Consider the following 25,417-nt stretch of genomic DNA (forward strand, 5'->3'; position numbering starts at 1 on the left):
CTGGTTTTCCAGTTTGCTGAACTGGAGAGGGTAATGTGTTCTTGACACTGCATCTGCAAGGCAGCCGTTTCAGTTGGCTGGTAGTTGCGAGTTGCTTGATCCCAGAGGTCTCAGCGTAGGAGCTGAGGTTAAGAACGCAGCAAAGACCTGCTGTGTCTTCTGACTTGGTGCGCCTGAGCTGCTTCAGTTTCTTCTGCAGGAAACGGGATTCAGAAGAAGACTTTAAACTTGTCTCCTGTGAAACACGAGGGTCTGAGAGGAGCTTCTGCCAAAGGCTGGCAAGGCTGTTTAAGCAGGCTTCTGGGATGCTATTTAAGCAGGCTGCTGCTTTTCCCTGTGGAGCTACATAGGCAGGAACTTGTAGATCACTGTACAGTTTGCTTCTGGGATTTCCAGGCCTAGTTGTCACCACCACAATAAACGCCCAGTGAAGTCTAGCATCTATTTGCGATGCACTTGCCAACTACTCTGTTAGGTGATAGAGTGTGTGTTGAGAGCTCCTGGATAAGGCTTTTAAGAGTTCCCGAACTTCAGCAATGAACTATGTCAGTCCCGCTTTGCAATAAAGAAATGGGAAGCATGACGGAAGTTTGAAGTGAACTACACAAAAAAGTAGAATTCTGAGTAACTGGATTGCACGTGTGCAGAGGTGAAGAGCTGAGAACTGAGAACAGGGTGCAGAGTATGGGGGGCTGAGGTGTTGTTATAGCACAGGATCTTCTGAGGTCTGGTTCCCTTCAGCAGGGAGAGTCACCCGCTCTGTTTCTGATCCTGGATGTTGTGGTTTTCTTCTACTGACTGTGGTTTGCTTGCTCCTTGCTTGCACAAGTGAGCTGAAGTGAGCTAGACTGCAAAATTAAGGGAGGGCCCAGATGTCCCGTACAGTCCTGATCTCTCTCTCTGTGTTGCAGCCCTTTCTCTGTGGATCCCTCCATTGGGACTCTTGGTGTTGGAGAAGCGATGGAAGTCACAGTGGAATTTCATCCACCAAAGACGGGTGTTTATTCCAGTCCCATGATTGTTCACTATGACACAGGTAAGTGCGTGGTGCACGCTCTGTGTCCTTCCAACCAGCGCGGTGTCTGCGCCGTCTGTCATCATCTGATGGCTTCATTGTCCTGTTGAATCCCTTCTGCAAGGCTCCTCCACGCTGGGTAGAGCAAAGCTTCCATGCTGGCTGCCAGATATTGCTGTGCTGGAATATTTCAGCCTGTAACAAGGCAGGCAGATCTTCCTAAGCACGGTGCACAGGGGGCGACGGAGAATATTCTGGGTGCTCCATTGCAGAAGGACGCATAGCAAGGAGCCCGACTGAAAAGGAGATGGCTTTTAGCATGCAGGAGAGCTGTCTGAAGAGCCTGGAACCTGTCCCATAGAGCTCTCCTGACTGGTCATTGCTTTTCATCCCGATCTGTTGTGTTACAGTTCCCGGCAAGGCCTTTGAGGTAGAGACCCTCTTCTTGTGATGTGCTGCATGGGTACAGTGGGTGCTCTGCTGAGAGCCGGGCCAAGCTGCGGACTTGTGACCATGAGGAGCAGTAACCGTGGCAGCGGTAGCCGTTAGGGTGCTCTGAGCTTTGCTGTAGCCTGGGAATGACTGTGTAGAACCCCCCTTGTTGGCAGCAGTTATTTAGCGGTGAGGTTTATGAACAAGCTGCTGCTAGGGCTGGAGTCAATAATGTGAGGGTGTAATGGTGTCTGAAGATAGGTTGTGAACACCACCTTGGAGAAACACTTTGAGATAGCTGTGCTGCTGTGCGTGTTGCTCTGGTGCTGGGAGTCTCCAGCTTTCCAGAGGACACTTAACCTAGTGAAGGGACTCACTTCTCCAGTGGTGAAGTGGCAACAGCAGCACGTTTGACAAGGAAGAATGTGCTGGCAGTGGTGGGGCACTTGGCTGTGACAGTAGCAGGAGCAAAAGAAGGAGTTGGCAGACAGATCCGAGGGTCCAGTAGCACCTTGCTGAGTGCAGAGCTCGGCACAGAAGCCGCTCTGCATTTTCCGTTGTTCTTTCTGCCCTTCTCCATTTCATTTTAAATGCTCCCGCTTGGGTTTTGAGATCAGAGCTATGCCCAATATTTCAGGACCAGGAGATGAGGACGACAGGACAGTGGGGGCGTCTCCTGCCTGCAGGAGACCTTGGGCAAGCCATGACTGAGGTGGGGCTCCTCAGCGTCACTGAGTGACTTGGATGTAGAATTCCATGTGACGTGAGTGGAATGGCAGCCCAAAGGGCACCTGGGCACATCTGAAAAGTCTCACTGTAAATGCTGTCACCTTGGGGATAAATCTCCACCAACACCCCCCCAAATAAGGTGCCTAAGGTGGTGCCAGCACATCCTCATGCTGTACCGTGTGCAGCTGTCAGAATATGATAAATGCCCTGATCCAGGGAACTGCTGATGCAGCTCCAAACTGCAGCTGTTTCTTCTGTTACCTGCAGATCGCTCTGTTCCTTTTACTTCCATCAGCAAGTGAGATGAGCAAGTGAGGTGAGAACTTGCCTTTGCTTTGTTCCAGGTGAAGATGTTCACAAAAGCCTTTGTGGAACAGCTGTAAATGTCAACATCAGGCTTGACAAGAGCTCCTTGACAGTTGAGAAGACTTCCCTCACGCTGTCAAACCAAAGATCCCTGGTCATCCACAATCAGAGTGCCATCACGGCCCACTTCCAGTGGAAGCGTTTTGTTGATCAGGAAGAGGAGGAGCGGCAGAAGCTGAGGTTTGTTTGAGAGATTCATCTCAGAAAGATACATGCCCCAGGGGAAAAGTAACACATGGCCTCAGAGGGCTGTTGGGGCTTTTGAACGGATTAGGGCACATAAACCCGTGCACAGCGTGGAGCTTAACCCTTGCCATTCCAGTCCTACCCGTGCTACAGCTGAGGATGATGTTTTGAGGAGAGACGGTTGATTGCAATCACTGGATTGCCTCAGAGAGCAAATTCATGTTTGGGAGCCGCAAATCTGAACTATTGAGTTCAGAGATCCCTGCACTAGGGAGGGTCCATGAGGCTGAGAAAGGTGTCAGCACTCAGTACCTGGGACTGCAGTGAGCAGTAGCACTGAAGAGCTGCAGGTGGCACAACCATTGTGATACTCAAGCAGTTTCTTCTTTGTTAAGCTGGCAGGCTCCTTTTCCAGTCTCACGCAGGGTAGAGTGCTTGGTTGGCCCAGAAGGTGGAGGCTGTCCTGCTGTAGGCTGGGGAATTGCCTTTCAGTGTCCTGGTTTCTGGGCCAACGAGGTGTTTCTCCCCTTCCTCACAGGCTGGGCAGATGTGGAGGGGGAGGGCTCTGCAGGGAAGAGAGGGCAGCCAGGACCTGGAAGTGCTTTTGGGCTTCAGCACCCTGTGTCATCCTGGTGGTGAGAGATGGGGCCGGTTCTTCCAAGGGTGTCTCTGGTGAAGCTTTGAAATTCCCATTTCAGGCAGCAGAGAAACACTCACAGCGTGGGGGGATGAACTGGAAATGACACTTAAAAGCTTATGTGACTTGGGGATTCCTTGTGTGACTTTTCAGGCTCGGCTGAGTGCAGGTATACAGGAGTTAGTCTGAACCCAGAGCTGATCAGGAAACGGCCTTGAACTGCAGCACTTTTCAAGGGCTTTGAGCACATCAGGTTGAGCGTAATTGGGTCAGAAATGCCTCGAAGGCCAGAACTAGTTTTCCATGTTGTCTGTTTTTAATGACAACAGTGTGTGAGTTCTGTGCAAAGGCACTGAGCTAGAAGAAAATCTCATGACCTTGCCGTGATACTTCCCTGGACCATTTCTTTAGCATCTCTCCCCACCTGCCTGTCTCGGGCTGGACCCTGGGTGGCCCTCTGTCCCCTCAGAAGACACCAGCTTTCCCCACAGTGAACTTCTATGGGATTTTTTACGTATGGGGTTTGCTCTCGTGCCAGTCTCTGTCCTAGACTCTGACCACGCCGCTTTGTTCTTCCTTACTCGCAGTTTTGGGGATGGTCATAGCTCCAAGGCGACTGTCCTGCTGTCAGAGAAGCTTTTGAGATCTCAGAGGAGAGAGGACCTTTTCCTGAGAGGAGGCAGTGGAGGAGCCTGTGTTGGGATGTGACCCCAAAAGACGTGGCTCATTAGAAGGTCTCCCTCCTGCAGCACTTTTGGGGATGTAATTATGGCCTGCTGATGGAGCTTGAGTTGAGGGCTGCTCATCCCAGTGTGTGGAAGCCCTCCTCATGCACAGCATGTGCGCGAGGCTCTGTGTGTGTGCAGCAAGTAACGTCCTTGCCTGTTGCCTTTCTCTTTGTGTTTGGATTTAGCTGGGTGATGGTCGTTCATACGGCGTTGCCTGGATTTGCTGCACGTGGAGCCTTCCCCTGGTCCCCCAGTGCTGTCACCCGCCGCTTCTTCATGGCCATGGAAGGGGGACAGCAGTGTGCAAGGGAGGAGCAACCGCTCTGCAGCTGTGCTCCCCTCTCATCTCCCGCTTGTGATCTTTAAACACTAGCATGATTTCTGCTGCAACCGCCAATTAAGGGAGAGGTTAACTGCATCACGGCTCTGCAGAGGAGGCCAAAATGAGGGAAAAGATGAGGTGGTTCAAGGCTCAGTGTAGGGTTTGCATTCGGTGATGCTGGTCCTGACTTCTTTACTGGGTGATGCTGGGCAAAGTCCCTTCCTCTCTTGGCACCTCTGTTTTCACGCACAGAAACCCATTCTTGTCACTGAAGCGATGGGGTGCCAAATCCATTGGTTTGCTTTGGAAGTGCGCTGGGATCCTCTGGTGGAAGGCAGTGCAGATACTGTCTCCTCATCCCTGTGGGTGCAAAAGGGAAGGGGAGAAGTGTGATGCTGGTAACGTGCAGCTGAAACCCAGTTGCTTCTCCCCTCCCAGTGCAGGAGGCTTTCTCTTGAGGGCTGCCAGCTTTAAGAAACCTCTTGTTAGCTTGTCAGTGAGGAGTAAAACTCCCTGCTGTGCTGGGAACGACAGCAGTCATGGGATCCGTGTGGGAGCCTGTGTCTCACGGTCAGCCCCTTGCTGAGCTGCTGCTGTTCCTCCCCAAGTGCTTTGCTGCTCGTGCACTGACACAACAGGCTCTGCAGATCTGCTGCTTATTCAATTACCTGCTTGGTTCGTCTCTCCCATGGCACAGGCTGCAGAGGCAGGAAGAGGACAAGCTGGTTGATGTTCCTAAGGAGCACAGGGTGGTCCCGCCTCTTGGAGAACACCCTTCCCTTCCCATCTGCACCTTCCAGAACCAGGGGACAAAGGTGCAGGGAGACTCCATGCCTTTCTGCAATGGTATTTTCACGATCGTGCCCATGGTAAGTGATGGCTGAGAACCTCCCTTGCTGCTGCTCCTCCTCCTTCTCCTCTCTGAAGGAGGTCCCTTGGCAGATCCCACATCAGCTGCTTGATGTGCCAAGAGAGGAGACATCAGGTGTCTGGTGAGGGTGGGGGCGCTTGCTGCAAAAAGCATTTGTGAACAGCAGCAAGAGCCGACCCCAAGCTGGGCTCTGCTGCAAGGGCTGTGAATTAAGGGCACTTCATGAGTGTCCTCACAGCGTTCAGAGGTACCAGTTATTCTCTGTCAGGACACATTTCCACATAGCGCATGGGGGTGAAGAAAGGACAGTGGTGCACTGTTAGTCCACATACTGCCCTGCAGACTGAAATGGTCCCCTGTGGAAAGCAGGCCAAATTGAGCCCAAGTTTAATCACGGGAACAGCAATCCCTTCCTAAACCCTGGATTTATACCACATCTGAGTCTCCCTTCCAGTGTCGTCTGTGAGCCTGGACACGAGGCTGGCAGGTTTAAACCGGCTTTTTGAGTTCTACTGCAGATGGGTAGAGAAAACTGCTCACTTTCCTGGTGATGCAAGCAAAACCCCCATGTCCTTCAATCAGCCAGAGCCCGCGTTCTGAGTATTTGCATGGTCTGAGATGAAGAATGCCTGCTGTCTGAGCAGTGCAACATCCCTTCTCATCTTGGAGTAAACCCTGGAATAATCCCAACCTCTTCTTTCTTTTACACTGGGTGAATTTTTTTAACTTTGTTTTCCGAGGAAGGGGCTGCTGTTCTCTTCTTGGTTGCTCCTGCAGCCCACGTAAGGCTGAGAGCCAGCAGTGCCAGCACAAGTGCGGCTTCACACCACTGTAGCTGGCAGCAGCACGGTGTGACCAAGAGACTGTGTCAGAGCAGCAGGGATATTGGGGAGAGTGGGAGCTGCTCAGCTGAGCATTCAGAGCATCCTGTGGTGTGTCAGAGCTGGTTCTGGAGTGTGCTCCAGGGCTCCTGCTTCATTACAGTCACTGTGTCTCCACAATGAGCTTAACCTGTTCTTGAGCTCCTGAGGTGCATTAAGGGGAGGTCCGGAATTCTGGCTGAGTCCTGTCTGCATCAAGATGTGATGATGTACAGCCATGACGCGTAGCTTGTCCCCAAGCTGTGAGTGGAAACTTTTCCTAAATGGCCGTGTTCCTGTTACACAGTTTGCTGTAGGGCTGAATCAAAGCAGGCTCCTACTGGAGTCTCTCCCCTGCTGTCTTGTGCAGCATTATCAGTCTCTTGATTTCCATGAACTCCATTATGTATGGGACAGTCCTTTTCCCATTGAGATTCTTGCTCGTGTCTGCCTTCCCCCCTGGCATGGGGGTGTCTTTCCTCCAATTGACAGTATTTTCTCCTCTTTCACACACGTAGAATCTGAAAATCCCCTGCCACTGACTTCCACAAAGTGTTGTGTGTCGATGGCCCTGTAACTTTGAGCTTGGACCAAGAGCTGTGGGCTTGCACTGCCCTGTGAATCTGCTGGGGAGGCCCCCCCAGAGGTGGGACCTTGGTGCCTCGGACCCCCTGGCCAGAAGCAGCTGCTCTCTTCTTGGCCCCTATTGCCCGTGGTTTCTGGGAGCCCCCTCATAGAAACCATCAAACCCTGGTGACAAGCGACCGGAGGAAGTAATTGCTTGCAGAGGCTGGGAAGCTGGTGGAGGGATAGTGGTCTTGGAAGAGCTTTCTGAGCAGGATGGCTTTGCAGGGCTTGTGCAGAAGCTTTGCTAAGTGGAGCATCAGCTGCCTGTATTTCAGGTGTTGCTGTCTGCAGAAGCTGCAGCAGGTCACTTCAGTGTGTCTAGGGTTAAGTCTCAGCTGCAGATCAGAACAGGACAGAGGAGGCAGTGCTTTGGGAATTGCCGTGTGACCAGGAACATTTGGAACAGCTTCCAGGCCCGTGGGGAAGAAGCTGTTTCCTTGGAAATGGAAACCGGAGGAAAGGGAGGACAAGGATTTATTACCGTGGCAGTGACCTTGACAAGCCACCATGCCCTCTCATTGCCTGTCAGTGACTCCTCAGTGTCATGTGCTGACTTTGAGCTGGTGGAGGTGGTCTTCAAGACGTCCAGGTTATGAAAGTGCTGCTGTTGTTGATCCAGAGGCTGGGCCAGGAGGTAGCGGCGTTGTTTGTTCCTGCAGATCTCCACCTCAGCTAGGAGCCAAGCTGGTCCCGATCCAAACGGGAGGATCCTGCAGAGCCCTTCAGGTTTTGGCAGAAGCCCCATTTGTAGTGGGAGCTGAGAGTTCAGCCATTTAGGGAAAGAGGCAGATGTTGGCTTTGGCACTGCCTTTCTCTTGAGTGCCCTGAACTGACAGGATGTGCTCTGGATGTCATTTCGGTACTGCCTTCGCCAGCTCTGTCTTTGGAGTTTGTCTGCTGTGAGCACTGGCTTGGTTTCCATGGCTCACCTTCCACGGCAAGGCAAGGCAAGGCAAGGCAAGGCAGGGCAAGGCAGGGCAAGGCAGGGCAAGGCAGGGCAAGGCAAGGCAAGGCAAGGCAAGGCAAGGCAAGGCAAATGACGTGGCCAACCGCAGCTGGTGGTGGGCAGCAGCTTTTCAAGGGCAGCTTCTTCTTGCCCAGCCTGACGGGGGTCTCGCAGATTCTGAGCATTTAGGGGCCGAGGAGGGAGCAATGGGATCTGTGTGTATTTAGCGTTGGTTCTTGTGCAGGGATCACTTCTGTAGCTGTGAGTCGTGATTTCCTATCAGGAGCTCAGAAGACCCGAGCCTGTTAACTGCTGGGTCGGTTCTCTTGGGAGCGAGGATAGGAGTGCAAGGCTCCAGTAGGGGTGCTGTGTTAGGACTGTTCCTGAGAGCTGTGCTGATCCCTGGGAAAGGACAGGGTTTAGTGCTAGTCCATAAGCTTGTTCCTCAGGTGCCTGAGAGGAGTCTCACCTGGCTGTGCCTTGGGACCCAGCAGCACCTTGGATGTATGGAGATGCGTCCCTTGTGAGGATCGTGATGCATCACTGGGTGGCTTCCTGGTGCTTGGTGGATGGCAAGACGTCACCCCTGGCAAGGGGGTTTGTGTGCTGCACCCTCATCTGATTAGCTTGTAAAGAAAGGAATGGCACGTGCCCAAAGCTCTAAGCTCCCTCCTGCAGTAGTTAAAGAGCGTGTACAGAATGATCCCAGCAATCAGTGTGGTCTTGGTACGGAGCAAATCATCCCCGCAGGGACTTGGCCTCTCTGCCTAACCCTGCAGGGACTCCTTTGCACTCCTCGCTGTTTGAGATGCACTTTTGCAGTGTTCTCCAGGTTCTTGCTGAAGCTGTACTTTTTGGTGCAGTGGCGGCTCACCGTTGTGATGTTGAGTTTGGGTTATCTGGGGCCAGGTCAGAGTCAGACAGATGCCTTGAGGCACTGAGCCAGCTCCAGCTGCCCTGGCAAGAGGAATGGGGTTGCAGGAATGGGAGGAGGTCGGGAGAGCAAGGGCTTTGTGTCGTGGGCAGTGTCTCCTGTCCCACATGGAGACTTTCTCTAGGTTTTGAGAAGAATCCAAGTGACTTTATTCTTCCAGACTTTTCCAGTTACTGGTCGGTTGGTGTTTGAAAGGGTTCTTCTCTACATGTCCTTCCCTGTGTTCTCCTGACTCAGAGCAGGTTGTGCATTAGGGAATTACTTGCAGCTGCAGGCCAATAACTTCCCATGTTCTAGCTCTTTAATTTCTGTGGGGGCTGTCCTCTAAGCTGTAAGTGCTGTGTCAGTGGGAAGAACTGTAGTTAGCGAATATTTATGCTGCAGGAGTGCTGAGGGCTCCACTCAGTTCGAGGCTCTTCCGGACAAATTCCTGAGAATACCCAACAGCAGAGCGGAATCAAAGCCTGGCTGTGCTGATAGAAAAACGGCTCTGTTCTTTTTATCTGCTTCCATAAACTAAGTATTTAATTCCTGTAGAGCATTATTACAGTTGCCAGAGGTGTAGCTATTTATGTTGTCTGTACTCGTAATGCTAGGGGCTGAAGGGCTGTAAGCAGTGCCTTTGTTTAAACCGGCTGCAGGAGGTGAGAGCCTTTAGAAACCAGGGATGCCTCCTGAAATGTGTGACAAGGCTTCCGGGGACAGAGCACCAGTGGCAGGATCCTCTGGGAGAGCAGCAGAGAGAGAAGACCCTGAGGAAGCAGCAGACAGTTGCAGAAACTGATAGCATGGCCCAGACTTAACTCCCTGAGCAAGAGCTCAATCTCTTCTGAGGGTAACAAAATGCCCCTTCCGGATGCCAGTAGAGGCGAGGGACTTTGGAAGGTGTTTCTGCAGCTGCTTCCAAGCTCTCCTAGAAATTGTGTTGACAGGTGTTGCTTGCTCCTTGCTCTTTGCTGATGCTGTAAATAAAGGCTTCCAGGGCTGTAGTGGAAACAAGAATGTGATGTTTGAAGATAAATGGTTTGCTGTCCCTTCTGTTTCAGGAGGGAGATATCTTGCCAAATTCTTCCCTTGAAATCAATGTGATCTTTAAGCCCGAAGAAGCCAGAGTCTACCAAGAGACAGTCTACTGTGACATCTCAGGTACAGCTCCTTTCTCCTGCTCCTGTTCCCACAGAGGAGGCACAAACACTCTTGCAGCCCACTCGGATCTCATGTAGTTCTGGAGGGCTAGACAGGGCAGTGCTGGCACATGCCGCTGTCCTTGCGGTTGCCGGTGGTCTCCTGTTCGAGGCCAGGGCTCAGGATGCCTGGCTCTGGCTTCCTGATCCCAGAAGAGACAAAGCAGTGGAGGAATAAGCTTTCCTGCCATGGGTTTGCCAGCATTTGCGACACAGCTTTAGTGAAGGAGCACCAGGCCCCTGTAGAGCATTTACCTCCGAGATGAGTCTTTGTTGCGTGGCTCTCTCCTCCTCCTGCTGCTGCTCGCTTTGCGTGCAGAGTAGAATGGGATGGCAGCGAGACCCCAGCCAAAATCTGAGCCGGGATTCAGGCACCTTAGGCTGCTCCAGCGGCTGAGAGCAGCCTTCAGACTGAAGATCTTGTGCTCTGTCATCTCTAGCAAATTTAAGGGAAAGAACCCACCTTAGAGTTCAGCTGTAAGCCTTGAGGTCTCGGTTGCCTTTGCACCAAGGGGTGTGCCCATTAACAGTACATTATGGCTTATGTGATGTGCTCAATGAGAAAGGTGGTTTTCCATAACTGGAGAGAGACTCTTCATTGGGGACTGGAGAGAGAAGACAAGGGGTGATGGGTTCAAGCTTAAACAGGGGAATTTAGATATACAGAAGAAATTCTTTCCTGTGAGAGTGGTGAGGCACTGGAACAGGCTGCCCAAGGAAGTTGCTCCATCCCTGGCAATGTTCAGGTTGAGGTTGGACGGGACTTGGAGCAAGCTGGTCTAGTGGAAGGTGTCCCTGTCCATGGCAAAGGGTTGGAACTGGATGATCTTGAGGTCCTTTCCAGCACAAACCATACTGTGGTTCTCTGAGACACCAGCCCAGGGGGTTGGTTAGAGATGAGAAACTAGCCCCAAGGCATATCTCCTGAGGGACGAGCTGGGTCCCATATCTTCTGCTGGAGCATCTAGAGCTGGTTCCATCCAGCCCAGGGACCGGCAGCAGCACTGAGACAACCTGGAAAGTGCCAGGTAGCAGAGGGAGTTGCACTCACAGAGATTTCCCTCCACAGGCTGTGAGACCAGGCTGCCCCTGTGCATCAGCGGAGAGGGCGTTGGGCCCCAGGTGGAACTCAGCTGTGACCAGCTGAGCATCGGGAAGGTGTTTGTTGGATCAAGCCACAGCTACAGGGTGAGCAGGCCGGGTCGCAGGGCATGGGGTGGATCCAGATGGCTCCTGGGCAGCAGCGAGCCTCGTGGAGCTGTGGGATGGGTCTGAATCAACTTGGCGGTGCTGAGCAGGTCCTTGGCCCTGCAGGTCAAGTGGACTGCTCTGTGTCGGGGGAATAAGCCCAGGGTGGCTCTGTTTGTATGAAGTTATGACTGCTTTGCATGAAAAAACCCCGAGGCAGAACTTGTCCTCTTGTATTTGGCAGCAGCGCTCAGCATCTTCTGCCTTTTACAGACGTTAATGGCTCAATTAGAAAAGAAATGAGCCTTCTGTAAGCAAGGAGGATTCCTCATGTATTTCCGTATTGCTTTCTTGCTGCTGCTGCAGGTGCTCCTGCTCAACAGAGGAGTTATTGAGGCTCCCTTCAGCGTGATCTATCCGGAGAGAGCTCTGGGCTCCTGCTTCACCTTTGCCCCCCGGGAGGGCATGCTTTTGCCTTTTGAGCATCAGGTCGTCTGGATCTCCTTCAGTGCCACTGTCCTGGGGCAGTTCACAGAAGAATTCCAGTTCAGTGTGAAGGGATCCCCTGAGCCTCTGACGCTGACTGTGAGGTGAGGAGGGTTCTAAGAGCTTGGTGGTCACATTTGTAGCTCTCTCTGGGTAGTCATCTCCTACCTACCTCATTTGCTGATGGAGCAGAGAAAGAAAAGGCTTGCCTGAGGTCTTGATCTTGGCTCTCATCCTGGCATCCCCACACTAAGAGCCCACACTAACCTGGACTCCAGTTTGACCCTGACTCCTTGCAGCTGCAGCAGCAAATGAAGCGTAATTGTCAGCAAGAGGGAGTCATGGAATAGTTTGGGTTGAACATACCATTCGCTGGGGGCCTTGATTTTGAACTGAGAGGCAGAGCTGGCATTGGCTGGCATCAAGCATGAAATAAATTAATGGGTGTTGTGCAGCCTCACGTGGTGATTCAAGTGGATGTTGGTGAGTCCTGGAGTTTGGAGCCTTAAAGTCTGCTGAATTTAAGGGCAGGTGAGGTGATGGGGTGGGTTCAGGTTTAATTTTCTCTGCAACTACTTGAAAGGAGGATGGAGCCAGGAGGTGGCTGGTCCTGGTCTCTTCTCCCAGGTAACAAGGGAAAGGACAAGAGGAAACTGCCTCAGTCTGCACAGGAGAGTTTTAGACTGGATGTCAGGAACAGTTTCTCCCCAAAAGGGTGGTCAGGCATTGGAACAGGCTGCCCAGGGCAGTGGTGGAGTCACCATCCCTGGCAGTGTTCCCAAATCGTGTAGACGAGGCCCTTAGTGACGTGGTTCAGTGGTGGCCTTGGCAGCGCTGGGGTGACAGCTGGACTTGATGATCTTAAAGGTCTTTTCCAATGTAGATGATTTTACAATTGTGCGTTGGGTGGTTTAAGACGTGTTGCTCTCGGATGTGCCAGCTGGTGCAGTGGTGATAAGCTGATGCTTTCCTCCAAGAGTCAACTGTCCAGTGTGTTGAATTGTTGCTGCTGTTGTCAAGGGATGTTTGGGGCTCCTGTGGCTTCGTGTCTCAAAGTCCTGCCCCCATAATGATTGCGTGGATCAAGATCTTCTGAGAAAGGTGTTCCCGTACCCCATGGAAAGAGCAGCTCTAGCTCAGAAATGCCAAAGCAGGAAACCTGTGGCTGGGAAGGGTAGTCAGATTGAGTCTGCTTTACTGGAGACACCCCTGTGTCCAACACATTACAGATGCGGAAACTGAGGCACGGAGCCATCACTTGTTTGATGTCCTTCATCAGGCCATCAGCAACTTGGGGGCATACCCTGCATGACACTGTGCCCCAAGCCCCACCAGCAGCTATAGTCTGCTGAGCACTTTGCTTTGGCTGCCTCCTGTCCACCTGGATGCTGTGCTGAGCATGAGGGTGAGGGGTTGATTTGAAACCCCCTGAGGTTCTCAGGCTGGCTTTTACCCACCGGAAGGGTAAGGAAAGCTGAAGGCTTTGCCATTCTCTTTAACCAAGGCAATGTCTCCTCTGCCTTTGTCCTCACAGTGGCTGTGTCATTGGACCGGCGTTTCATTTCGATGTATCGTCCCTCTGCTTCGGTGAAGTCTCCTTTGGTGAGTGTGCCCTGGGCTTGGGCTGCAGGGTGAGAGGTCTGAGCCTTCCCCAAATGGAGCACTTGGCCAGAACGGCATTGTCACTTGTGTTCCTCCATAGCCACCTTCAGCATGTCGAAACCAGGAGTGCCAGCTGCTAGGCAGTGTTTTGCCATCATGAGATCGAAGAGAACCAGATAGAATGGCACAGAGCCAATTGAATGGTTCAAATAGAACCTAAGGAGTAGAAAGTCAGTGTTCTCTGGTGTCCCTCACAGTCCGTCCAGCCCCAATCTCCCAATCCTTGGCAACAGAATGACTGTGAAAGTCCTTGTTGTCCCAGGACAACTGGAGAAGGGAGTTGAAGGCAAGTTGTATCTGCCCTGGGTGAATTTTGCTGTTGTGAGGCAAGGGCACCATTTACCCACCTGGCCATTAGCATGAGAAATTAATTAGTGCTGTGAGGCCAACTCGTTGTCAGCTCGCAGGTAACATGCCCAAGCAGTAGCTCTGCATCGGGCACCCATGTCTTCAGACATGGACTCCTTCTCCATCCCCACCAAAAGCCCAGCTCTGCTGACAGAGTTGGTGGCTGCGCACCCAGAGCATCTCCACTGAGATGCAGATTCTGGTTCTCCATCTCAGTCTCGCAAAGGACTTCTCACTGAGATGGTCTAAAGTTTAAATGTGAACTCAGCCCCCCAGATCAGCTGTGATTGTGTCAGTGGCTTCCATTATGGAAAGCAAGTACCAAAGCTGAAGCGATGTCAGCCTTTGTGGGGTAATGAAAGCCAGTGTGCAGCATGGCTGTGTCCCCCCACTCCTTCGGGAGGGTGAGACAGAGGTCCTGCTTGTTCTTGAGCAAGCATCAGGTTTGCCTCCAGTGGAGCGGGCTGTGAGTTGTCACGGGCTCAGTCTTGGCTGTCCCAGACCAGGAGATGCATCGAGGTTCCTATCTGGAGGAGGTGCTTTAGAGTGCTCCGCATCATGCTGTGGCTCCCAATTTCATCCTTCCTTTCTTTTCCTGGATCATCTCTTTGATGACAAGCTACTGCTTTTACCTCTTGAAAACTGTGGGAGTGTTTGTGGGGTTCACAGGGACTTTTCTGGGTTGACTTTCCAGAGTGAATGCTCTGGATGCAGCATCATCATTGAGAAGGAATTTGTGCTGGTCTGGGGGAGGTGAGAGCTCCTCACAGTTAGGGAGAGACACTTGTGGCGTTCAGCAGCACACGGAGTGGGCATTTCTGTGTTACAAGGGTAAAAGGGAACTTAATTGATGACGACTTCCCCACAGAGCTTCTCAATTAGCTGTAATTGCCACTGAAAGGAGGCAAACTCCAAGTGCAGTTTTATCACAGCAGGATGCCCACACCAGGAGTCAGGGGATAACAAACTCCTGTTGTGTCCTTTTCCCAGGCTTTCCTCGCACCCTGTGCTGCCGCCTCACTAACACTTCCTCGGTGCCCTTCACCTTCAACCTTCGCATTCCTGGGGACGGCTCGGGAGCACCCAGCGTGACCAGTTTTGCTCAGGTGTCAGACAGCACTGGTCCGTCGTGGAGAAAGCGAGCCCGAGGTGCCAACAAGCCAGCTGAATTTACCATCAGGCCCTTCACAGGGACCGTCTGCTCCAAGGGACACTTGGATATCCAGGTATGGGAAGAGTCCAGCCCTGCGTGCTTCAGAGGTGGAGCCGGAGCTTCAGTGATGCTGAGGGGGCTTTAGCACTGCTGGCTCTCAGCGTCATGCGAGTAAGAGGTGGGCGCTAGTGTTGGGCTCTACATCTGCCTTGGCAGCCACAAGGTGTATTCAGTAATTCAGATATTGTCCAAAGACTTCTGTTACTGCCAGAGACTGTGGTCTACACATGAACCAGCAGAAGAATTAAGGCAAACATCATAGAATCCTAGCCTGTTTTGGGTTGGAAGGGACCTTACAGCTCATCCAGTTCCAAGACCCTGCCATGGGCAGGGACACCGTCCAGCAGCCGAGGTTGTTCCAAGCCACATCCAAACCGGCCTTGAACACCGCCAGGGATGGGGCAGCCACAGCTTCTCTGGGCAGCCTGTGCCAGGGTCTCAGCACCCGCACAGGGAAAGAACTTCTTCCTGATATCTCATCTTCTAATATCTACTAAATCCTCCCTTTCCTTACTGTGGAACAAGATCTGGAGGGCACTGCATATGGACAATGGGTTTTGGGAGTGATGAAGTATTTGATGCTCTTGTCTTCCAGGTCACCCTGTGCTCCAACACCATGAAGAGATACAAGCTGGCCCTGGTGGTAGATGTGGATGGTGTTGGCAGAGAGGTGTCATCACTGCCCATCAGAGCCAGGTACCGGCGCTTCCCTTGCAGCCCATCTTCTTTCCCTGTGCATGTGCCACAAGCAAGTGGTGCTGCCTTGCATAGAGCTGGCTGGCTCCAGCTCCAAATGAGGAGCATTGCTCAGTGAGCTAGTTCTGCCCAGCTAGACAGGAGAACAGCAGTGCATGGAAAGCAGTCCATGATGAGCAGCACGTGTGCTCAGCCACAGGCACGGCCCAGAGCCTTTTCCTACAGGGAACTGTGATTATATTCCTTATTGGCCTGCTCTGGGGACTTGAGATGTAATGTTTTCAAAGGGCCGCCTCTGCTCCTTCCTACAAGTGTTGGACTTGTGCTGGGTTGTGACCAGAATCCAACACTGGTTTGGGCCACAGCGAGCAGCTGCTGCAAGCTGTTGTCTGTCTCAGTTAAGGAGGGGGCATGCAGATGGGTAAGGGGCTTAGGGCAGGACCGGTGAGGGAAAAGTAAAGGCGAGATCTTATGAAAGACAAAGCAGTCCTTGGTGTGGAAGGTGAGCTCAGGTTTTTCTGCTTCCCTCTGGCTCTGTTGAGCACTGATGTTAAGCTCAGAGTTAAGCTAAAAGCTGTTCTTGCTTCAGCCAGATTCAGGCCTGTCGTGCTGCGGTGGGTGTCAGTTCAGTGAGAAGAGGGATGCAGTTCACGGATGCTGTTCCCTCTCCCAGGCAGAGTTGTGCAGTCAGTGCCTGGGCTGCAGTTGTGTAGAACAAGTGCAAATGGGAGCAGCTGGTGTGTGGACCCGTGGGGGAAGGACCAAGGCAGCCACAGGGCCCGGGAGAGGGTTATGACTCACGGTGCAGGGCAGGTGGTGGCCTGTACCGTGCGTTGCTGGGGTAAAGGGCTGGATTTCAGGCTGGGACACAGCGGTGTTTTCCCTGAGACACTGGAGTCTGGTGTTCCTGGAGCCTTGACGAGCGCTGCTCCTCGGTGGGAAAGCTCCCTCAGAGCTCATACCTTGCTGGGACCTTTGGGAGGGTCCTTGCAAGCCTCCTGGGGCAAAGGAGGGGCAAAGCTGATCTGGGACAGGGCACCGTGCTCTGCCTGGGCACTGAGCAGCTTTTGTGATGCTGAGTCTCAGGGTCTGCCCCTCTTTTGCAAGAGGTTGTTGAGTAAAAAGAAATTAAAGGCTATTTGTCACTGTAGGGGTATTAAATGTCTATTTGACAGTGACGGATGGGTCACGCTCCATTTGGTGCTCATTGAGAAGTAAACAAGTAAGCAACACCGTCTCAGAACCTAATTCCTCTTGCGCATCTCTCTGCCTAGATGTGTAATTCCCCCGCTGGGAGTGCTCCACCCTGCTGTGACGTTTGGACGATGCTCTCTCAAAGTCCCTTATCAGCAGATGCTGACGCTTGTGAACGACAGCAACCTTCCAGGCTGCTACTGGGCTCTTCCTCAGGTTTGGCCTCGCATCCGCCTCTTGCCTCCAGTGTCACCAAGGGGTTTGTTAGGGAAAAAACAGGTTTGGTTAAGATGTTGCTGGTTTGTATTCAACCCTAAAGGTTTGCTGGGAACAGGAACCTACCTGAATGTCAACTTCAGGAAGCAGCTTAAACTCTTCATTCAGGAAGCAGATTATATTCTAGTCTTCGGGATGCTTTCAATGCAGGAGAACTTGTAGGGCTGTTAAAAGCTGGTGCAGGGAGGCTGCCAGCATGGGATGGGGGGTTGTGGAGGCAGCAGCTTTTGGACCTCCTCAGGATGCTGAACCCGTACAAGTCTTGCATCTTGAGTTGTGCCTTTTGGCTTTCTCCTAGGGGTTTTTAGACGTGTGTGTGAGTTGCCGTTGTGATAGACGTTAAAGAGTTGAAAGTTTCCTCAAAGGTCACTCTGAAGTCGTGTTTGATTCTGTCGCTTACAGGAGAACAAGGATGCTGCTGCTGTGTGGTACTCCAGCCCTGAGCCCCGTGGGATTATCCAGCCTCACAGCTCGGTGGAGATCCCGTTCACACTGGAAGTCCAGGTGACGGGAAAGCAGGACACCGTTGCTCGTGTTGCGGTGTTTGGGAGTGAAGAATCCCCACTGGTGAGTGCTGGGGCAGACGCGTGCCTTTGTGCCTCTCGTCTTGGTGGGGTGTAAAGCGCACAGGAGTTCTTCCAGGGAAAATGATCTGTGGCTGTTGTCTACAAGGAAAGGGGATTCATGGCATAAGCAACACTAATGCCTGGAGAAGAGGGAGGCTGGTATCCGCTTAGGTGGTGTGCCTGGCACTTCTATGTGTCAGTATGGAAGTGTCTGACACAGCATTTATTTACGGGTATGTGAGACAGGATAACAAGCCTAATCTGAAACCCAGAGCAGTTCCTGGCTCTTGTACTCTGCTATGTTTGTTACAGCTGAACTGGAACTGCTGCTTCATTAGAACTTGTGTTGAGGAGCAGGCAGGGATACCCTGAACCCTGCTACAGCGAGCGCTGTCTTGGAAATGGTGCCGAAGGGATGTTCTGTCCAGAGCTGGAATGCAGCTTTGTCCATCATGTCAGGTCCATCATGTGTGAGCAGCATCCATCCGTCAGATCTCCTGGCCAAAAGCCCCACCGAGGACACCAGAGTCTCCACACCGCTTGCATCTGGAGCAGAGAGTCTCTGGTTGTCCACCAAGCTTGGAAGTGGATGAGGCAAAGCCTTCCTGGGCTGAAGCCTGCTAAAAGAAGTTGTTTGCAACAGCAGCAATGACAACAGAATGTAGACAAGGGGATGGTGTCTGTAGTCTCCTGGCTTCATGTGGCTGAAACTGAGAACAAATCCAGCTAATGAAACTTGAAAATGATACTGACTTTTGAAGCAGCGGTTTGAAAATGTCTTGTCAGATCTTGGAGCATGAAAGAGGATATCAGAGGATTGCTGGGAACCTTAAGCTTTCCGCAACGGAAAATAAGGCTGACGTTTTGAAAGTGCTTGTAGGGATTTAAACTTTTGTTAACGTGAAGGGAAATGCTGCTACTAAACCCCCTGGATGCCGCCAAGTATCTCCACTCCACCCTGTTGTGGATATGCGTGTAAACCAGTCAACAGGAAGGCCAGGCAGTGCTGGTGGTCTGAAGTTTGACCACAGTTGCTCTTATGAGCACCTTCTATTTATATAGAAGGAACATTCCCCTTGAAGAGGAAAGTTTCTCCCCACTAGAATAACCAGTTGTTTAACTGTGAGCTGCTTTTTAACTACTGGTTTCTTGCACAGCTTTTACCCTTGGGCAAACAGTTTGTAGTTTCAAAGTTCACCTTAACTTAATCCTTTTGATGTGGAGGTGAACATGTCAATCTTTTGCCCAAAGGGTGAGCATTTCAGCTGGAGGATCGTGGCTGTCCCTAAAGACGCGACACATGGGACTGAGTGACCCTGTGCCCCGTCAGTCCATCCTCAAGGCGCTGCTCTCGTGCTCGGCTGCTGCTCACAGCCAGCAAATGCTGGTCAAAACCTGGCTGGGTGTTGCCTGCACAGATGGGAGTTTCTGGGTGTTAATTTTCTCTAGGTCTGCCTTATGGCTTGAGTGCAGCTTCAGGAGTTCCCCGGTAGCTGACTCCTCCAGAGCTTTCTGGGCTAGCAGAACAGCCGCTGTCCTGTTACGCATCCTGTGCTGGTGGCAAATCCTAATGTATGGATCATCTGGTGCAAACCCGAGCTCAGGGGAGTGGCTGCCGTATATTGCAGAAAGCAAGATATTACAGCATCTGAGGCTGGTTTGGGTTGGAAGGGACCTCAAAGCTCATCCAGTTCAAACTCCCTGCCACGGGCAGGGACACTTTCCACTAAACCTGGTAGCTCCAAGCCACATCCAAGCTGGCCTTGAACAGTGCCAGGGATGGGGCAGCCATAGTTCCTCTGGGCAGCCTGTGCCGGCCATAGCTCTTCTGGGTAACCTGTGCCAGAGCCTCACCACCCCTCACAGGGAAGAACTTCTTCCCAGGATCCCATCTTGATCTCCCCCCTGCCAAGTGAGAGCCATTCTTCCTTGTTCTGTCCCCACAGGCCCTTACCCAAAGCCCCTCTCCAGGTTTCTTGTTGGCCCCTTTAGGCACTAGAAGCTGCTTTAAGGTCTCCCCAGAGCCTTCTCTTCTTCAGGCTCTACGAGCCTGGTTAAGCTTTGGGGTGTTTGGAGCTGAGGAAATCCAGCCAGACTGGATAAATTCTCATTGGTTTTAGTGATGTGAGAAGGGGGTTTAGCAAAAGGATCCACATTCCTCCTCCACTAGTCTGTGCCACTTCTGCAGGAACAAACTTCTGGGTCTCAGGCTGTCAACAGAAAAAAATAGTGCGCAATGATGCCATTAATAATTAATGTCTCAATGCAATAACTAACTAATACCAGGAATGCAGACAAGCACAAATGAGAGGCAACTAACTCGCATGGTCTCTGCTCTGAAGAGCTTTGCTTCCAGCCTGTGCTGGTTTTCACAGGAGAAGCTTTGGGAAGGTTGAAGACGTTCCTGTGCAGTGTGGCTGTGCAGCCGCAGCTATCAGAGATGGTGGTTTATGGCATGATGGAGCAGTACAAGGAGCAGATGTAGGCACAGGGTAGAGGAGGGAGAGCTGACAGCATGGAGGAGGTGTGAAAAGCGTGCATGGGAGATGAGGGTTCTGTGTCCCCTCATAATGGGATCTTGTGGCTTTCAGATCTGCAGGGACCACTCCAGGTGCCACCTTTGCTCCAGCCTTCCTGTTTCAGCCTCACAACACCGACAGCTTCAAAGAGTCAGAACTGCCCCAGCCTACGAGCAACCTTAGAGCTGTCCAGTCATTCTAAACTCTCCGTGTTGTTTTTTCTCTCTCCTGCCTGGCTCCTGGAGCAGACAATCCATTTATTGAGCACTGGAGAAGGACCGGTTGTCCACGTGCACCCAAGTGAGATAAATTTTGGCAGCATCCAAGTTCTGCAAGATGCTTCCCGAAGCCTCCACCTGTCCAATCAGTCCGTCATCCCTGCATCCTTCTCGGCAAAGATGGTAAGTGTCGCTGGGGCTGTTTGCCAGTGCAAGTGACTGGCCCATAGCAGCCTGTGACTGGATTATTTATTTCTATGCGACATTTCCACATCACTGTCTGAGAGAGAAGGCAAGCTGTTCCATCCCAGTGCAGCAAGAGGAGCCTGGCTCTGGGGGCAGTTGTTGCTGGGGCACCCGTCAGTAAAACAGAGTTTGCAGAGCTGTTTGAGCAGAAAGGAGTTCATTTCTGCAAGTTCTCCCTTTTATTTTGTGGAGGGCGTTTAGCTGTGAGAGTCTGTTTTTTGGAACTGAGAGGTCTGTCCTCAAGGTGCTTACAGTGAAGTGGGTTTCGCAGCTCCTGGGGGTCAAACCAGCTGTGTTGTTGCCCAGAAGTAGACTTGTAAGGGCTGCGTACCTACAGAGCCTGTGGGCTCCGTAACATTGTAGAGCATGTGGCTGCAGACAGAGGCTGTTTAATTCCTGGAGGCCGCATGGTGGAAAAGGCTGCGGAGCAGAAGGAGGTTGTGGGATCCTCTGACAGGGGCTGATGCGGCCAGGAAGGGCTCATGTGCTGGGGCTGGGGGGTGCTCCCCACCAGAGGGGAGTCTGTGAGGGGCTTCAGAGGAGGTTTGTTCTTCTGCAGGCTGGGTTGTTGAAGTTCTGGAGCTGCTTCACGCAGGCGTGTCGCTGGGGACTTGGTTGTGTCTGCGCATGAAGCATCCAGCAATGCGTGAGAGCACGGGCTCAGCCCCCTGGGCAAGGAGGAGGGGGCTGAATTTCTCTCCTGCTGCTTTTCCTGCTGTTTTGGGGGTTAAATAGAACCTCGAAGCAGGAGATTCCCAGGGCAGGTTTCTTTGTCTGCACCATACAAATCTGCTTTCCATCTCTGCAAAGAGCAAGCACCCCAGTGCCCTCAGCAGCTGCCTCCTTCAGTGCCCTTTCTAACTTGCTGGTAACCAAAGCAATTGTTAACTCTGCTCATCAGGGGAAACCAAAGATGTCCTATTGTGCTGTGCCTATTGGCAACTGAATTACAGAGGATTAGAAGTCTTCAAGGCAGCTGTGTTTCTAGAAGCAAGCTGAGAGCTCTTCCCAAAGGAATAGCAGGAGGAGTCTGGTTATTAAACGTGGTGCTTGGCAGCAGCTGGCCAAGCCATACCCATGTCCTGGAGAGCTGTGATGTGCAGAGTGGTGTCCCTGGTCTCCCCATCGTGTCAGGGCTGGCAGATGCGATCATGGAGGGGTGAGCTGTGGACAGGGAACACAAATGGAGAAAAGCTCTGCCCCTTGATTCCGTAAAACATCCCCTTGATGGTGCTCGGGCAGAGGCTAAACCACAGTGGTCCTCATGCTTGTGCTGAGGAGCCAGGGGGAGGCCGGTTGGTGGTGGGAGCATGTAGCCAGCCTCAGGCTCTGATCTCCACTTCCTGCAGGGCTCAGGGTGCTTTTGGGCTGTTTCCTGCCACTGGCTGTTTGTGTGGATAAGGAGCAGCTTTGAAATGAAGAAGAGAGGTTCCCCCCCACCGGGAATGATGAACCACCTGGGAGAAGGCTCTGCACCCAGCTGGTGCAGGAGGGGGTTTATTTCCCCTTCATGAGCAGCCCTACGAGGGCAATGGGTCAGCCTGACAAGGTGGGAATGGTGTTGTTAGAGCTACGGCTTTTGCTAGAGCTGCGGCTTGATTAAACGCAGCTGCATTTGTAATGTGGAGTTCTGCTTCCTCTGTCACTTGTGCAAGGCCAGAGTGACCAGATCACTTCAATGAATCATCTGTAAGAAGCTTCAAGAGAACTGATTGTGGTGTCTCCGCAGTCATCCCTCAGGGCAGCTATCTGCCCTTTCCTCCCTCTCTCCTTCCCTCCCTCCCTCCCTCCTGCCCTCCATCCATCAAATGCACACTGGTGTCCATTGTAACCAAATTGTGGAAGCTTTTATTCACGATGGACGTCTGTGCTGGGATAAGATTCTGATTGTCGTGGTGAACTTCTGAAGTGACGGATCCCAACCCTTAGTGGTTACTCAGGAGCTCTGACGTCCAATAGTACAAGAAGCTCCTGCAGGGTCAGAAATAGCTACTGTCTTTGTGTATCCAGTGCATACAGCTATGGCATCGTTTTCCGGTGCACTCAAGGATAAGCAAGTAGCAGAGATGTTGCCCGAGGTTGGGTATTTGTCTTGAAAGTGGGGGGATTTTGTAGCGTGGCTCCAAGAGGTTTCTTGTCTCTGGGACACAGGCTGGATTGGGTGCAGGCAGAAGCTGACCTAGAAACCCGAGAGAATGTGTCTGGGCAGAGCCCTGTGGCCCTGGCAGGTGTCCTGTTCAGCACTGCACTGTGCTGCCCCTTGGAGCCAGAGCAGATGCTGAGTGAAAGAATGAGGAGAGGATGCAAATCCTCCTCCCCTGGCATGGGCTGTTGGCCTGGCCGGGCCCAGCAGGGCTCTGCTGGGTCACCCCAGGGAGTTGAAGGTCCGGCTCTGTCGAGACCGCCATCCTCATTCCTCAGAAATAGTTTCTGGGGTACAATTTTCTGCCCGGCTTGTTGCCAAGCTTTGATAAATGAGCTTTGTCAGGGAGCAGCCTCGCAGATTCACCTTTGGAGCAGAGCGCTCAGGGCTCCTTTCCAAGCGAGCTGCCCTGTGTCAGCATGAATCAGAGAGGTTGTACATGAATGTCAGTGGAGTCTTCACACCCACTGGCTTGGTGTGAATGTGTTGGCTGGGCAGCCCTTGGCTGGTGGCAGCCAGGTCCGTGGTTTCCATCCTAAATGAGTGTTTGGTTGTCTTCCAGGCTGGCGAAAACTCGTGCTGGAGTATTGGACCCAGTCAGGGAGTGATCCCTGCCATGGCCGAGGTGTCTCTGGCTGTGACTGCAAACTTGGATGCCATGGAGCAATTCAAGGACGAGGTGGTGCTGTTCATTGAGAACAGTCGTTCCTACGTCATCCCTGTCCAGGCTGTTGGCGTTGGCACCACGATTGTCATTGAGAAACCCTTTGGCCCGGAGCTCAACCTGGGGCCCTGCTTCAGGTAGGGAATCTCTTGGCTCCTGCTTCCCCATGGGCTCAGCAAGGAGGAGGTCTGCTGCAGTCCCTCAAGCTTCTTGAGTGCTCAAGGTCCTGGCTCTGCTTCCCTGAAGCCACAGGGATTCCTTTAGAAACATTTTCTGGCCATTGGAAAGTCGTTAGGTGCTCTGAAAAGCCACCAAGCTGGAGACCAGTTGCTAAATTGTTGCTGAGTTGTCTTTAGTCATAATCCATTTATTTCCTCACTTTATCAAACAAAGATTTGGAGGAAAGGAGCAGGTCCTGGAAGCCTCCATCTGGGAAATGCTGCCTTACAAGTATAAACGTGTTTGTCTTTGCAGTGATGTTGCTCGCTTTCCCATTCCCTCTGGAGTATCATCTCCCAGCAGCAGCAAGCCTGGGCAGTAGCTTGTTAGCAGCTCCTCGACTGAATGAATGGTGCCGGTTTATTTCCCCTGTGCCCGGGAGCCCTGGAGGAGCAGCAGAATTTCTTTGCCCTGTGTCACCCCCCAGTTGGCTCCTTTACCCCACTCCGTGCCCGGTTGCTCTTTATTAGACATGGTGGCGCTTTCCTGGTTTCTCCTGCCTGCTTCCCAAGGCACGGGCAAGCGAGGCTGGATACAGGACCAGGTCTGGAAGGGGGAGGAAGTGTGGAAGTCTGCTGAGGTGGAGTGGGATAAATGAAGAGTCTTAATTGAAATTGCTGAGCTGGAAGGAGAAGATTCACTGGTCCCAATGTGTGTGTCTGAAACCAGGCATGTTCTTAAAGACAGGAGGAAAAAGTGCTGTTTGCCTTGTGGTGGAGACCTCCTCAGACAAGAAGAACAGTCTTCTTGGGGTGCCTCTTCCTTTCTCTGGCTGCAAAGAGGGTCCGTGGTGCTGCGATACCTGAATTCTTGGGGTAGAGAGAGCAGGTTAATCCTACCTCACGTACTTGGGATAGATTTGGAGAGATAAAATACGCACCCACGAGCCACCCCCATAAGCAGGGACATTGCAGGGAGGTTGGTGCTTGTCCAGAGTTTGCTGTGCTCAGTGCAGCCACAAGCTGGCTGCACAATGGAGGAGACAGTGTCCATGTGATTCATGTAGCTGTCTTCTGCCCCCCTTTATGTGTTTGCCTGCGGGCTCAGTTTGGAGCTGCTGCCATTGCTGTCTGCTGCAGAGCTGCCACCAAAGGGTGGCAGGCTGGGGGCGATGAGAGTTGGGTGCTCCCTAAGGGATGCCTCAGGGGCATGAACGACAGCTCCCAGCGGGAAGGTGGAATGGCAGCGAGGCTGTTCCTCCACCCACTTGCATCTAGGGCAGGCTGTTCATGAAGCTCTTCCTTGCTGGGTGCAAGCAGAGCAGCTGCTGGATGGTGACAACCCTAGGGGCAACCAAGGTCTGTCTTTTGGTGAAGCTTTGCGCTCGGTCAGCCTTCTTGGAGGTGGTTTTGTTGCCGAGTGTGCAGTCAGGTCGTGCCCTCAGGGTGCTGAAGCTGGGTGACCGCTGGCAAATAGCAGCTCCCCTGCCAATTTGTGTCTCTGCTTCTCCTCTAGCCTGGATCCCTGCTGTTACCGCTTCAAGATGACAAACAAAGGACGACGCACCCATCTGCTGTATTGGAGCACAGAAGGTGGCACCACACTTCAGCGGCGCAATCATCTCCCTCCCATCAGTAACACCAAGGGCAAGGTTTCCTCCTGCAGCCCCGTGTTTACGCTTCAGCCGCTGAAGGCAGAGCTGATGCCCGGCCAGGCAGCGGAGATAGTGCTGGAAGGCTCCTGCAGCACCCCCCAGGTGAGCTCCCCCCCATCGGGGCATTTCTGCAGCCCGTTGACATTTGCCTGAGGAAATGAGCAAGTGCTTTTGAGAACCTGGTTTCCTGTCACAAGTTACCATGGCAGCACCAGTTGCTTTCCGTGCTCGCCACCATCAGTTGCTGAGGCTTTCTGAGTTCCATGGCTACCGTAAAGCCAACTTGGTGGTAGTAAAACATGGCCGGAAGGATCTGTCGCCCCAGGCTCTGTCCAGCCTGGCCTTGAA

General features: G+C 52.5%; 1 protein-coding gene across 1 annotated transcript; it reads left to right on the forward strand.

The window, feature by feature from the left end:
- The first annotated feature begins 16,752 nt into the window (after positions 1 to 16,752).
- LOC308232040 (hydrocephalus-inducing protein-like) lies at positions 16,753 to 25,132 on the forward strand. The gene is made up of 4 exons (XM_080638002.1): positions 16,753 to 16,840; positions 17,303 to 17,467; positions 20,234 to 20,386; positions 24,931 to 25,132. The coding sequence occupies exons 1-4, from the start codon at positions 16,784 to 16,786 to the stop codon at positions 25,051 to 25,053; spliced, it is 498 nt and encodes a 165-aa protein (XP_080494128.1). The 5' UTR covers positions 16,753 to 16,783; the 3' UTR covers positions 25,054 to 25,132.
- Positions 25,133 to 25,417: the final 285 nt, after the last annotated feature.

The sequence above is a fragment of the Psittacula echo genome, assembly GCF_963264785.1.
Source record: "Psittacula echo genome assembly, chromosome: Z".
In the NCBI taxonomy this organism is placed as follows: Eukaryota; Metazoa; Chordata; class Aves; order Psittaciformes; family Psittacidae; genus Psittacula; species Psittacula echo.